Source organism: Anser brachyrhynchus (assembly GCF_964034855.1).
Source record: "Anser brachyrhynchus genome assembly, chromosome: 3".
Lineage (NCBI taxonomy): Eukaryota > Metazoa > Chordata > Aves > Anseriformes > Anatidae > Anser > Anser brachyrhynchus.
In genome coordinates, this window is record NC_137696.1 from 17,457,201 (window position 1) to 17,472,366 (window position 15,166).

The 15,166-nt window shown below is 49.5% G+C and overlaps 1 protein-coding gene across 8 annotated transcripts in view; it reads right to left on the reverse strand.

Annotated features, from left to right (window-relative positions):
• The window catches only part of SLC8A1 (solute carrier family 8 member A1), a 108,485-nt gene that overhangs the window by 17,344 nt on the left and 75,975 nt on the right, over positions 1-15,166 (reverse strand). For 4 of the 8 annotated variants that reach the window (XM_080584610.1, XM_080584608.1, XM_080584607.1 and 1 more), the window contains exon 3: positions 2,028-2,131. In XM_080584610.1, the coding sequence (XP_080440736.1) occupies positions 2,028-2,131 (104 nt within the window). Of the gene's footprint in view, positions 1-2,027; positions 2,132-2,417; positions 2,534-15,166 lie in introns of all 8 variants that reach the window. The other 4 variants (XM_080584606.1, XM_080584604.1, XM_080584603.1 and 1 more) reach the window with 2 other exon arrangements.

A 15,166-nucleotide genomic window follows, 5' to 3' on the forward strand; every position in this document is an offset into this window, starting at 1 on the left:
GGGAGCAAGAACTACACTTGGAGGCTGCATTTCTGACATATGCAACGAGAGAAGAAAAGTCTGGGGCAAGGTTTGGCTCAGGGATCTGGTCACTCAGCATTTTAGGTGTCAGAAACAAAAGAAAAAGGCTCTCCCTTAGTGCATGGTTGGTCTCTGGCCCCTGAGGCACAGACCTCACCTTGGCTATGCGGCCCAAGGGTGACGTTTCAGGGATGCTCCCATCTACAGGGTGCCGAGCACGCAGCTCACCCCACTTTGCGGCCTCTTGTGAAAAATCAAGCAAAAAAAACTAGCTAAAAAAAAAAAAGGCAAACACACAAAAAACCCCAGCATGGCCAAGGCAGAAATAGCATCCTTTAAAACACTGACTTGCCTTCCAGCTATTGAGTTTGCAAGATCTTTGTGACCATAAGAAACTTTTTCTTTTCTTTTTCTTTCTTTCTTTCTTTCTTTCTTTCTTTCTTTCTTTCTTTCTTTCTTTCTTTCTTTCTTTCTTTCTTTCTTTCTTTCTTTCTTTCTTTCTTTCTTTCTTTCTTTCTTTCTTTCTTTCTTTCTTTTTTATCTTTCTTTCTTTCTTTCTTTCTTTCTTTCTTTTTCTTTCTTTCTTTCTTTCTTTCTTTTTCTTTCTTTCTCTCTCTCTCTCTTTCTCTTTCTTTTCTCTTTCTTTCTTTCTTTCTTTCTTTCTTTCTTTCTTTCTTTCTTTCTTTCTTTCTCTCTCTCTTTCTTTCTCTCTCTCTTTCTCTCTTTCTCTCTCTCTCTCTTTCTCTTTCTCTCTTTCTCTTTCTCTCTTTCTTTTCTTTTTCTTTCTTTCTCTTTCTTTCTTTCTTTCTTTCTTTCTTTCTTTCTTTCTTTCTTTCTTTCTTTCTTTCTTTCTTTCTTTCTTTCTTTCTTTCTTTCTTTCTTTCTTTCTTTTTCTTTCTTTCAAGCCTGGCTCCTGCTAGCTATTCATATAACCCAGCAAGTCACAAAAACCATCAGGAAACCTGACAGAGGTGAAGGTGCAGCTGACCTGCATGGCACCTGTTCTGAAGGGGAATGTATGTGGCATTGCTGGTGGATATGATTTGAGGCTGAAATATAGTGGCACCTCCCTGGTCAGCATGGGGACTGCTGGGGACCCTCTCTGCCCTGAACAAGTAGTATGTGCCAGCCCCATGTCTGCTGAAAGCAGAGCTTTTGTCCCAGAAATGAGAAAGCCAGAACAATGCTGCTACCAATTTGTTACAAAGGCTTTAATAAGGGGTCGTTGTAGGGCAACTAATTATCTTAAGTAGCTTTAAAACTGCTTCTTGCTCGGCCACCAATAGGGCACAGGATTAGCTGTTGCCATTAATTTTTAGTTAATTTCCTGGGGAAAAGAAAAAAAATCTTGGAAAACTAAGTGAGCCGTGTCTTTTTGGGAAGGCTTGCAGTTAGTTTAGAAATGTTTTTATTTTATGTGATGAAAGAGGAAATTGTTTTTATTATTCCTATGAGAAGCTATTATCCAGTGCAGAGCCATGAAACTTTATTTGAGTGTAACCTGATTTCGCCTGGATTGATTGCATCTTACGGCATTACCTGCTTGTGCCGTGATTCTCAGCTATTTCCAGATCCTAGTGCCAGCATAAGAAAGGCTAAAATTACTGCTCTGGCCAGGCATTTTACTTCAAGCAGAGGCTATTTTATCTTCTGATAAAAATGATGCAGTGTCGCTTGCTTCTGGAGACTGAATTTTCTATGAGATTGAATGAAGCTGCGGCTGCGGTGTGGCAGGCAGGTGTGCTGAAAATATCCCTAGGGGCTGGCGATGCTCATCATTCCCTGCCTGGGTCCTCCAGGGGGGGCCTCGTGAGTGAGACAGGGTCCCCCCGAAACAAAAGAGAAAAGAAAAACAGAGCAAAAAGCTGCAAGGGGCCAAGCTTCGAAGGAGGGAGGGCAAAACGGCCGGGAGCCAGAGCGCGAGGAGAAAGGAGTGTGAGAGTAGGGAGACACAGAGAAAAGCGGACGGCAGCGTCTCGAGAGCTGGTCTGGTGTTACTCTCACACCTTTCACTCCTCGTCGTAGCCACACCGGGTCCCCAAGCACAAGGAAGAAACTGCACTCTTTCTCATACTCCTCACGGTCAAGTATTCTAAGGGTAATGAATTTCCTGTGGGAACACAAGACAAAGGCAAACACATGATTGGCATCGCACGCGCATGCAGTTCACGTCCGCCGTGGTGCCGAGATGGTCGGGGAGGGAGGGAAGCGGCTGCACATCACCCTGTGGCGGACGGGGAAGGGCAGGAGCATCCCCACCGGCAGGCCTGGGGGCTTCGGGGGGCCCCTGCTCCTGCCCTTTCCTGCAGGCGCTTGGGATGTGAGCTCGGTGTTGCAGGTGCCAGGCATGAGTGAGCCAGACAGGGACACACAGGCTGGGCTCAGCCCCGGAGCACGTCCCCCACCTTTCTTCTCACTCATCTCCACCAGCCGGGGCTCCCCGATCTCTAGGTAGAAGGTCTTGTTTTTCTCATACTCCTCATCATCTATCACCTTGATTGATATCGTTTTGCTGGAACAGAGAAGAAGAAATAGAGATTCAAGAGTAAGGGGGGAAGAGGGAGGAGGGAGACAGGGAGAGGAGGAGGAGGGTGGAAATGCCAGGAGAAGGTGGCTGCGGAGAGAAAACAGTGGGTTTGGTAGCACAGCCGGAGGGGCAGCACAGCCGAAAGCAAAGGGCAGGAGCCGAGAGGCCGAGAGAACGAGCACGGACCGTGGGGTCAGGGTGCCTCCCAAAACCCAGGGTGCAACGCAGCCCCTCAACGACTTGCTCCCACTTAAACCAGCCCCTGCAGGGGGCTCTGCCTCATCCCGACACCACACATCCACGCACAACACGACCGTCGGCTGCTCCCTTTGGGCTTCGCAGGCTCCGACTGGCAAGGGATGCTGTGGTCCCATCCCCGGCTCCTCTGCGTGCTGCGTGGCAGAGCCCCTCTGTGCACCGACAAGTATTTGGCAGCAGAGACGACATTTTACTCTCATTCGGAGCAAACGCCGCCAAGCACTCGGAGGAACAGCCAGGATGATTTCTTGTGCCGTTCGCTATGAGTCAGAAGTGTATTAAGTTTGCCCTTCATGCTTATAATGAAACCGTTTACTCAAGAGCGAGCGATGGCTGTGAAGAGTGTAACAATACAGCACAGCTCGGTGTAATTGTATTGTATAATGAATATCTGTAATAATTTCTTCTGTTGGTAATTATTGCTGCAACGGTTTTGTACGTAGGAAAAATGGGTACAGAGCACGCAGCCGATCTTGCTTTGCATTGACGAGTTAAGTGAAATTATTGTGTATTAAAAAACTAATGAAGGATGCAAAAATGCTCACAGCCAAGCTATCAGAGGACCCAACAGTATTAACAGAATGGCACGATTTCAAAAATATTACTAACCAAATCAATAATTTTCCTGACAAATCCCATTAAATTGTATCCTGCACATCCCCTCCACGTATGAAAAAAAAGCCCTTCTCAGGAAAATTAATTTAAAAAGCTGCGTTCAGCAATACTGAGGGCAGCAGAGGAATCAAGACGTAAACTGCCTATGGGAGTGCTCTGGCTTCCTGTGTGCGGCATTTCTAAGCTCCGCACAATAATCCTCTCTTACAACAAGAACCCTGGGTGCCCATAAAATAAAAAAGCAGCTCCTGATGCTTAGACTCAACACAAACAGGACCAGAACAATGGGGCCTCAGGACTGAAAGAGCCACTGCCAGCAGGTGCTGCTGCAATGCAGCTTTCCAGGTGGTCTTCCCAGGGTGCGAGCGAGTGCTCTGTGTTGGGTAGACATGAGCACTGCTGTTTTTTGCTGTAACAAGGCTGCTGGGACAAAGGGTGGGAGGAAAAAACAGCTAGTCTGCTCCCCAGATGAATTTCCAATCAGCGAAAATTGCTGAGGCAAATGTGTCCCTGGGATGATGCTGCAATCCCAGAGGAAAGGATTTCCTTCTGATGGTGTTGGAGACCACATCTGTCTGAGAAACAAGCACGTGGAAATAACACAGCTTATTCTTAGAGCACGCCTGATCTCCACTGCACTGCCTTTTGCCTGCTGGGTCCTGCAGAGCACCCTGAATCCCCCACCACCGCACAGCAAGACTTTCTCAACAACCAGCTTAGGTCTGGGGTCCTTAGCAGGAGACGAACTATTGCCTTACCCAGATTTGTGCTCTAATTTAGTTGTATGGGGCAATTGCTCTGAGCAGCAATGCGTTCTTGCTGGTAAAAGAAAGCGCTGGCATCAGCCCAGCTGGTGCCACAATGTGTCAGGGACATTCAGTGCGTGGACTCTCCTCCTGCCTGTGTCCAGGCAGGGTGGATGAAATACTGGGGGAATGTGCTTGGTGACTCCACTCAGCGCTGCCAACCACCCATGGGAACCACCTGGCTCCAGGCGCCCCCCCGCCCTGTGCTCACACTGACAAAAAGTTGGGCAAAGTGTTTCCAAGGAAAAACCAGCCAACTGTCTGCATTTCTGTACCAGAAACTGCTCGTCCCCGAGTCCGTAGCCAAGGCAATCGCTGAGGGAATGAGTTTCAGCTCATTTCCATGTACCAGCAATCAAAGAATAAAACAACTCTTGCAGAATTGCAGCTCCAGCTCTTTTCCTCTTGCCGACACCCAGCAGCAAGGGAAAGAAGGGGCTCTTCCTGAACATGGCGTACAAATTCCTGCCCTTGCTCCAAGCCCCACAATCTTCAATGGGGTTATAGTTTTCATTTCGAACTATGCCATTTCACTCAGAGTGTAAAGATCTTTCTGCAGAGCATCCTCACACAACCTTTGGCTTCTAAAACCTATGGAGAAATCCCTTCGGTGAGTGATGCTCCAAGGATGGCACAGTGAGGGAACAGCCACTGTGCCTGAGGGGACCCGAGGGGCACCAGGCACAGTCTCCTCTGACCACTGCCAAGAGCACCTGCCTGTAGGAGGATGTGCGAGCAGGACAGGCATACAGACAATATTTCTAACCAACTCCCTCCCAGCCCCCAGATATCTGCGTCTCAGGGTTTCCAGCCAGCCCAGGTTTCTATGTATTTAGCCATGCTCTGCAGGTTTCTCGCATTTCGCTCTGAGCTTGGGTAAACTTCTGGCATTTGCAGTATCCCAGGTGCCAGGGAGAGCAACGTGCTTGCTAACGACCAGCTCGGTGTCACGGGCAGCAAATAGCTGGTCTCGTGGGGTGATGTGTACCTGGTACAAGCATGCCTGCCCACCCACACTTTCTGGACACAACCCTGGGAAGGGCAAGAGACACCTCTGCCAGCCTTTGCTCTCTTGTGGGCTCAGGCAGCACCAGGAGTGACTGGTGACAACCTACCCAGACATTTTGTGAAAGATGGTTTTCATCGCTGCACAACGTCACCGTGCCCAGATCACGCAGGAGCTGGAGCTGAAATAACCAAGTACTGCATGCAGCTAGTGAAGGTGTGCCCAGTGGGCCACGAAAATGAACATCTCTAAACACACAACAACATACTGCTACAGCAGTCAGTAAGTAGGTTGCCCATAGCATGCTCTTACTGCCGGGACAGACAGACACTTATTCCTAAATCAATGCAGGGAATAATGCTCTTATGCAGCTTGTCACCTAACCAACTTCCACTGATCACCCAGGAGAGCTAAGTGTGTAGCACAGAGGACTTTCAACTCCAGATTCATAATTACAATATCCAGTGCAGACAGCTGGGAGAGGAGTCATGTTGCCTAAGTCCTGTGATGTCCTAAATCCTGACCCCCCCCTACAACCAAGCACTTCCCATGCTGGTGGGTCAGCGACTGCAGCCAGAGAATAACCAGGAGGGATGCATGTTCTGGAGATGACATTTCAGAAGCACATGTGCTGGTGCTGCCCATTCCAGACTCCTGCAGAAAGCTGCCACATTGATTTCTCATACATCTGCTTGTCAGCCAGTCACTTAATTAGCCCCAGTTAAAGCCCACCATGAGAGATGACCATGGGGCTGGGGACACCAGAACTGGGCACCTCCAGAGCCAGTGGCCAAGGCCAAGTGAACCTAAGCCACAAGAAGGTGTTGGGAGTGAATCCCAGGGAATGGCTGGAGACAGCTGCCAAGAGCAAGCGGCTCTTTCTCCTCCCATCTCCACCTTCTCCAGGCTTGGCTCTTCATCTCCATACCTGTCCTCACCTCCTTTGGGAGCTCTTGTCTCCCCAGAGGCTGTGGGGACTCAAGGCCCTGTTCCTGCTGTTAGAGACGCAAAAAAAACACTAGCTGCTCCTGTGCCTGTCTCTGCAGCACGCAGCTCTTAAGACCCGGGCACCGGGGAGTGCTTTTATGCACTTAGCAGCTTCATTGCTCAAATTTCTGACAGCTACTCGAGGAGGGAAGTTGTCTTGTTGCTGGGAAGGAAAAGGAGGAGATGAGGTTTTTCTTAGACCAGTTGACAAGAAAATTGCACCTGATAGCAAGGAGGTGACAGTGGTGGGAGCCCTCATCCCGGCTGCAGGTGATGTGCGCCTGGCAGGGGGATGCGCGGGAGGGCAACGCGATGCCTGCCCTTCCAGCACAGGGTCGCTCCCTCCTCGGGGACAGAAAATGCACAAACATAGGCCAGATTGTGCAAACGACCTTGTCACGCACCGTTTTATGTGTTAAACAATGGGTTCTGAGAGAGGAGAGGGTTCATTAAGATTTCTGCTTCTCCCTCACGCTCTCTGGAGGTCTTTACCAGCCAAGGGTATGGGGACGGCAGCTGTAGCAGGCAATGGGCCTGTGTGGAAAGACACAATGGTCAGGGGGCTCAATCTTGGCTCCACTCATGCCAACAGGCTGGAGACGTCCCCTCTGGGGGGTCTCATTTCCCTGCCAGCTCCCAGCCAGCGGTTCAGGCTGTATGAAGTCCATAAAATGTCTTCTGGGTGATCCTGCGACTCAGAGAGATCAGGTTCAGCCTCTCCTCCAGATGCATAACTGTTAAAATCCAATAAAAGACAGGGGGAGCCATCCCAACACCCCCAAGCACAAGCAGAAGGGAAGACCAAACCTCCACCACCAGCAAAGGCTCAGAAACATGACGTGCTGTGGGCATGCGGAGGCTCAGCAGCTTGGTGTCCCAGCAGCATGGTGGCCCTCACCTCCCAAGGGACAGACCCTAGGGTTCTTGCAAAAACAAATGCTGGGAGGGGGTGGGTGAGATTCCCTGAGCCCTCTGCCCCCTGGCAACTCACAGAGCACACACATGGGGTATTTCAGCTCCTGCATGTCAAATGGGATTTTTATTTATTTATTTATTTTTTTCTGAAGCATTCTCAGTGGTTTTGAGTATGAGCTGGGGTATGATCAGAGCTGGAGGCAGGGGCTGTCCCTGCAGCTCCACTATTGGGAGTCAATGGACCAGCCCGATCCTTCTCCCTATGGCTGCCCCTGTCCAGGTGGTGCAAAAAGCACCTTGGAGTATCGATGATGCCATTGCTCTACTGCAGATGCTGGGGACAGACACTGAATGGCTGAGCTGTGGGAACCAGAAAGGGTTCCTGGCTTGGTACAGGCTTGACTATTGAATATAGGAGCTCCAGTGTGCAAAGTTTGCAGGTGGTTATCAGCGTGACATGTACTTCCTTGCGGTTGGTTAATTAATCCACCATAGAGAATAAATTGGAACTACTGACTCCATGGACTGAACATGATGGTCAAACGGAAATGGGAGCACGAGGAGAGACAGTGGTGTTGGCCATCCTTAACCCCGTGCTGATGGGGTCCCATGTTTGTAAGATGCCCCATGAGTCACCCATAAAGGACCGTTTGCAGATCCCAGGCTTGCTGACGTTAAATGTCTGTGCTTGATGAAAATTTTGCCTAAAGCATGCTGCCAACATGACATGGAGGGCAAAGGAAAACCTGCCTGAAGCTAAGCCTGACACACGCTTTTGGAAGGGTAAATGTAAGCAGATTTGATGCGGCAGCTCAGTTTGCTGGCCCAGCAGCCCATATCTGAATGGGGCTGCACAGCCCAGTGCCTGCCAAAACAGGGAGCACACCAGCCTGGGCAGTGCAAACTGGGAAGGGAGGGGAAATTGTCCTTCTCTCTCCACCACTGGAGCCAAAATTAACTTGGCTGCTTTTATTTTCTTGGTTGCCCTCTCCTTCTTTCTCAGAGAGATCAGTCTTGCTGAATCAATCTTTGTAAGAGCACAGGGCCATGCTGTCATCTCCGTGGCAGCATGAAACAACTGCTCCTCTGGCCTCAGGATGCATTAAGTTTAAATGACAACACACGGCTCAAATACATAACTTTGTCTTGCTTCAGAGCATCGCTACCAGGAGAGCCCTGGAAAAGCCTCGTCTATCCACCACGCTCCTCCTTGGCCTTGTGGAGAAGCAAGATGTGTGTGGTGGTTTGCAGAGGCAGCAGGACTGAGGGCTGTTGCTGCTCGAATAGCTGGGAGATGACAGGCACAGCTGATGCTCAGTGCCTCAGAAAAGACTTTTCAGGAGCAACAATCACCAGGTAAGATATTTCACATGCTAGACTGAATTCTGCTTGACGCTCTTCTTAGGAAGGCTGTGTTGGGCAGGATTTGTCAGACCAGAGATTCTGCTTTTCTGGGGAATCCCTGATGTTTGCTCTGATCTGCATGTGAATTTTGCACTCCGGCTAATACATGCCTTCACTCATCTGCCAACGTCACATTGCACAAGGGGCTGGCTGGCCAAAAATGCATGACATTCTCTCGAGGTGCCCCAAAACAGGACCTGAGCCCTTGGTCATGCTTAAAGGTTTCCCCATGCCAGGACAGCTGAAGGTGTGACCGTCCCTTGGCTCTGGATACAGTAACACCAGGACAAACGAGTGTTTGCTGTTCTCTCCCAGTCCCATTGCCCTGCACATCCAGGTGTGGTGACCCACCACTTAAAGCTTACCGAGTGCCTGCTGGAGGCAGGATCATGGGGGGATCAAACAGGAGTCACTAAGTCTAGATCAGTGTCTGGATCTCCAAGGACAACATGCATAAACAGTGCAATGCAAGCAACGACTAGGAAGGAAAACACATTTGATGTGAATTTGATCAAAACCACCCCGGCAGCAATTGCTTAAGGTGCCTGGGAAAGCTGACAGAATAGAAATAACTCATCCCATGGCTTCACACAAAACTGCCGTTAGTCCCAGAAAATTCAGCCTGTGCTGCAAGCAAGGGGTTTAGTGCCCGGGACTCTTCCCAGCCTAAGACTCTTCCTGCATATAAACCATTGCAAATGCCATTACTAAGAAGCTGCAGAGTCTGGAGCCAAAATCCGGTATTTCTGCTCTTCCTCTGCCCATCTACTTGGTTGTTCTCATACACATCTTCCCCAAGGGAAAACAACTGGAAACTCATACAATTGCTTCCCACTTCTCCGTGCACCCAAATACGCACATGGCTTTTCTTCACAGACAGGTTCCCTTTTATGAGAATAATTGCTCCAACCTTTCCAATAAGTACGAGTTGCCCTTCTCTGTGTGCACCTGACATAGTTGCCATGACAATGCTCCTCAAACAGAACACATCACTCGTATTGAAACGGCTTTGGCACTTCCCAAAATGAATTTCAATAAGCAACTGCCAGCAGAGGGGACGTTTCTGCAGCCTTGTAAATTATTTAGCAAACTTTGCTGAGTTTAAGCTGAGTAGACAAAACAGAGGGCAGCATGTGAAACCTAGCAGTGTGGCTTCAGCATCAGGAATCAGGATTGAAGGAAGCCTGGGATACGTCTGCTGTGCCATGGCATCAGCTGCTCCCATGCCTCCAAAGGAAGGCATATTTCAATCTCTCCCAGCATGGGTTTCAGATCAAGGGAGGCTCTCCCTTGTTGTTTGGGAAGATGCTACAATAGGGGGTCTTGACTGCTCCCTGCCCTTCCCTCTATATGGGAAGTGTGCCAGGAGGACGCAGGGATGCTCAGTGACAGCAGAGGGCACGCTGCAGAAATTCGGAGGAAAAACATCCATACTGAATGTGCAAGCTGCCTTTCAGGAGCAGTGTCCAGCCTCATTTTACCTCCGCACTGAGTCAGAGAGATGCATCTGGTGGCCAGCCCCAAAAATCAGCCCCTTCTTTTCAAGATGGGAGGTTGAGACACTCCCCCAGAATCTTGGAATGGAGACTCAAATGTAGGATCAGAGCCTCCACAGAAAAAAAGCACTTCACCATCACTACTTTTATCGTCTTTTGTCTAGGGATCAAGTGACTGGCTTCGAGCCTTGGAAAGTCCCTGTAGCCGAAATGTTTTCTGCTGTGCTGCTCACACTGGCATGCTCTGCTGCTCTTGACAATGTTTCAAACTTAGCAAAACACACGTGCGTGTGCACACACATGCAAAACTGCAGTCAAAGTGCCGAGCAAAACAACATCTGCCTTGACCAGTTGTGTGTGCACTTGTGTGCAGATGTGATCTGTATCTGCAAATGCAGCACAGAGCACACACCCTGCCTCCTCTCCCTGCTGGGGCCCTGCAGATGCTAATAGGCTCCTAAGCTACGGAAGAGCCTTTTGATCTTTTATTAGCTTGTCACTAAGTGTCACATTGAACTTTTCTTAGGAGAAGTTGTAAGTAATCATCTGTCAAGGGATGTTCCAGCGCAATGCTCACATTTTAGCAATTTAAGTGGCTGGCTGCAGAGTGCCCCCCTGCTCCAGCCTCACTCGGGCAAGTCACCTGTGCTGGACCAGCACCAGGGTGCTACCTGGCTATAAAAAACATGAAGCATACGGGATGCTGCTGTTGTGCAGGCTCAAAGCATCAGGGATACTCATTTCTTAAGACCAGAACCCAGCCGGTGAGCTACACCCTGGTGCCGTGCAACGCCATCGCTTCGAGCAGAGGACACTCACGGTCTTCTTGGACTCGAGGTCGGGGGCATGTGGACAATTTCACTTACCACTCACTGACCGACACGCTGTTGATTTGCTGCCAGATAAATTAAATTGTGAAATACAGCCCTCTACACCAAAACTCTGGGTACAGAAACACTTTGAAAGAGACACCGGGGTCTCCTGAAATCCCCAAAGATACACAGGGTTAAAACCTGCGGTGGGAGCACAGATGCAAACATGTGTTTGCTAATGAGGACGTTTGTTCAGGAGAGCTTTCGTGCTTCCTCCCGGTGCTGAGATAGGCAGGAAACCAGCCCCGGGAGGAGGACGAAAAAATTCTGCTTCTCCCTCCTGTTACCAAGGAGATTGTTTAAACAAAGCTAAAATAAGAGGAACGGAGTGGCCGAGAGGAACATGAGCGTGGGGAAGCACTTGAGTGCTCTGTGACAGCTTGCTGCTGCACGCTGCGACGGGCCTGACCTCGGCCAGCGGCTCTTGCTGGGGGGAAAAGTCCACATTTCAGCATGTGTGAAAGAGGCAAGGAACATCTAAAAATGGCGATACAGAAAAGTCCTTGCCCACAGAGGCCTCAGCTGTGTGTCAGGGCCGTTTAGAGCAATCGTGGCAGCAGGAGGCATCATTCGGTGCCATTAGCTGAGACCTGTTTGTTGAGGCCCTCGGAGGAGGCCTCACTGTGGGAGCAGGTTAAATCCAGCCATATCTGGTGCTAAAAAGACTCCCCTTCATGGCCATCTCTCCACCTCCAGTCCCCATCTATATGCCCAGAGAGCTGACGGATGTATAAAATGCTGGATGTAAAACCCTACTGCAGAGCCCTGTGGAGGCACACGTGCTGGATTTGCTCCTGTGACAACCAAAGGCCCACCATGCTTTGTGCGAAGGCAGGGCTCCTCCAAGCCCCACATCGCACACCCCAGCTCCAGCTGGAAACTGCCGACATTACGTGGGAGCGGCGATTCCCACACAAACACCAGTGCCCAGGAGCTGGTTTCCATCCCGCTGTGATCCCCTGCCTCAGACATCAGGAAGGGAACAGTTCCCAGATGCTGTTTCTCCAGCTGATCCGTGTATCTTACACGTGCTCATCTGGATTACTGATGCCCTCAGGGCTTTGAATTAAAGGCGGAGCATGTCAAAGCGCCTGTCGCTAAACTTGCCCAGGACTTTCCACGGAAACTTTGCCAGACTTTAGCTATTGAGATGGAAACTTTCCATGTGGGGTGGCCACTGCTGAGAGAGTTACAAGAAGCCCCCACCATCTGGCTTAGTGGTTCATCCGCCAAAGACTCGGTTTAGGGAAAAAGTATGCTGCTTTGCCCATGATTCTTATTTTTTTTTCCCCAAACACCATGCTGAGTAATTCTCTCTTCCTTATGCTTTGCTGCAGAGAATGAAACTTAGCAGAAGGATCTCTCCAGCGCTTAGGATGTGCCAATCCCATAAAAATTTGCTTAAATTAGACCAAGTTCTAAGACTCAAAAAACTTGCAAAATGCGTAGGCTCCTTCGAACTGGCAGCTCAAGGTCTTGGAAGATTTCATATGCTCTGGAAACACTCCATCCTCTCCCGGTGCCAACCTGACGTTGCAGACGCTGTGCCCTCAACAGGGCTTTCCCTGTGCCTGGATGCTGCTGAGGAGCTCTGACCGTGACCAGCCCTCCTTTTCTAACTCTTTTTTTTTTTTTTTTTTTTTTTTGTCTGTCCTGATCCTAAGCTCAACTCTGTGAAAGCCAGGAGTAGGACCATGCTCCAACCTGCCCCTGGCAGAAGAGGGCTCATCATGCTGGGTGGTTGCAGGTGGAGTGGTGCTACAGAAGGAACCTGCTGCCTTTGGGAGGGCCCCAGGGAACACCTGGTCAATTTAAAAGAAGAAGACCTTGAGGCATTTAAGAAAGAAACATCCCTAAGGAGTGTCCTTGGGAGCATCTACCAAGCCTGGGCCAGCTGGGAACCACAGGGATGGTTTGGAAGCTGTTGGGTGGAAGGAGGGCAGGAGGGAGGCCAAGGGGGTGGCTGCCCAGAGTCCTCCCAGTGCAAAGCCTGGGACCAAGGCAAGGAGAAACAAAGCTATCACTAATTGCTTTTGGCACCAGAAGTGATGGTGTGCTGGTGATGGCACTTGCATTCACACCAATTCACACCACCTCATCTTGATACCTGCTTTTTGACTGAATATCAGGATCCCAGACTGACCGTGTACATGTTTATTTGTTACAGCTAGGTAGGGATCCTTTAACAGCCACACACACCTGCAGCTCTATTTTCTCAGTGGAGATCACCTTTATAAAGCTATTTAGGTGTTTAAGGTTAATTTAAGCCCTAACCACAATCATTGCAGCAGGGCCCAAGCACGGCTGGGGTTTCTGGCCACGTGCCTGCAGTCTCCAGCCCCAGCACGTATCAAAGAACACAATTTTTTTTTTTTTAAAGAATCCTTAGTAATCGTCCTTATTGTTTTCCAATTCATAGCTGCTGGAGAGCTTGGAGGATTATTTTGCACAGAGCTGTAAATGATGCCCCATGTTAATGATTGCTTTCACTGATCTTTGCAGGAAAATTCCAGGGTGAATTGTGAAGAAGAGATTTCCCATTTCTATGCCTCAAATAAACAGCTTCATGTCCAAAACCTAGCAGACAGGCTTCAGAAAAGCATGCTTCCAGGCTCCCAGAAAGCCTGAAAGCAGAAATGCCCAAGGTGTATTTATTCCAAGTGGACGACAACTGATGTGCAAGGGGCCTTGCCAGCACAGCCGAGAACAAACCCCATCTCCAGCCAGCCGGGTTATGTCCCTGGTACACATATGGTGCCCCACAAATAGCAGGGCCATGTATATTTAATAGGCACTTGCACACACACACACAGAGCCCAGAGGCACGCAGGCAAAGCTGCCGCAGCCTCGATGCTGGCTCGCATTGAGAGGGTGATGCCGCAAGCAGCGGAAACCTGTTTGCTGACGTGATGGAGCTATATCCACCATGAATTTTGTCCTTTATTAGGCCTCTGTTATTCACTCTGTTATTCATGAGCTCAGCCTCGTTTCCTCAAGCCAAGAGCTAATCGGGATGAGTAATTTGGGGAAGGCTTCTTTGTCACCGAGCGCTCGCGCCGGCTCCCTGCCTGCTGTCTGCCGCTCTCTCAGATAGTGATTTTCTCTGGAGTAGAAGGAGAAGCTCAGTGGGGTTTTCCATAAGGAAAGGGGGATGCTCAAAGCTGGATGTGAGCACACCCCTTAGTTTAGGGCTTTGGCTGCTGATCCAGATGAGGTCCTAGCCCGAATTGCAGTGCCCATGCAGGCACAGCGGTGCCTGGCTGCTACAGCCCTGCCTGCCTTCAGACGATCTCAGGGGATACAGGATTTCCATCCCAGGGCTGTAACGAGTGTTAGGAAAATTAGCAATATCCAGGCAAATCAAGACCAGCTGCGAAACTCACTGGAGCCGTTGGGAAATATTTGACTGGCCCACAGGGCTTCCCTTTTTCTAGCATGTTGATAGCTACAGGAAACAGACACTTTTTAAAGTTTTCACAACTGGGTTTCAGGAGGACTCGTCAGCCTTATTAAATATAGTATTTCACTCTGCGAGCCCTTATTTATTTATTTGTCTTGGCCCTGCCGTCCCTGTGAAGCTGCCTGGAAGTGAGGAAACATGGCCTCACTGTGTTTCAGGCTGAAGCAGCGCTATGGATCTGCAAGCCAAAGAGGAACAGAAGCCAAGTTAAAAATATACATTCATATATATTTGCAATTATTCTTTGTGGCAAGGGTTTGGGAATTTGTTTTCTTGCTTTCATTGTGTTTATAGACCTTCTTTCCAGATCTGATACTCAGGGAAACATATTTTGCTGCTATATCCAGCAACCATGATGGCATTTTGATTTGCAGTGTGACAGGCTATTCCACAAACTGGGCTCCAGACAGTCCCTGGTAAACAAGAGGAACAAGGCTGGGAAGCGAGCTATGTGAAAGGCTTATTCGTGTTGTTTCTAGCTGTTTATTTAACAAAGATCTTTGCATGGGCTGGATTCCATGTATCGCTGCTGCAGCTCAAACTGATGCTGGGCAGCATGTGCTTCCAGGCGGATTTTGCCCTCGCAGAGGGCACTCTCTCTGTGCTGTGGGGTTCAGCTGCATGCTCGCATCTCAGGCAGGTTCATCCTGTTCCTCCACACGAGCACGGAAAGAGCCTGAATGCCTCAGAAAAGAAAAGTCCCTGACTTCAGAGCTGACTGTGCACAGCAGAGCTTTGCACCGATTTGCATGTGATTTGCGTTTCATCCCTAATCGCTGCACAAATGTGCGGAAAATAC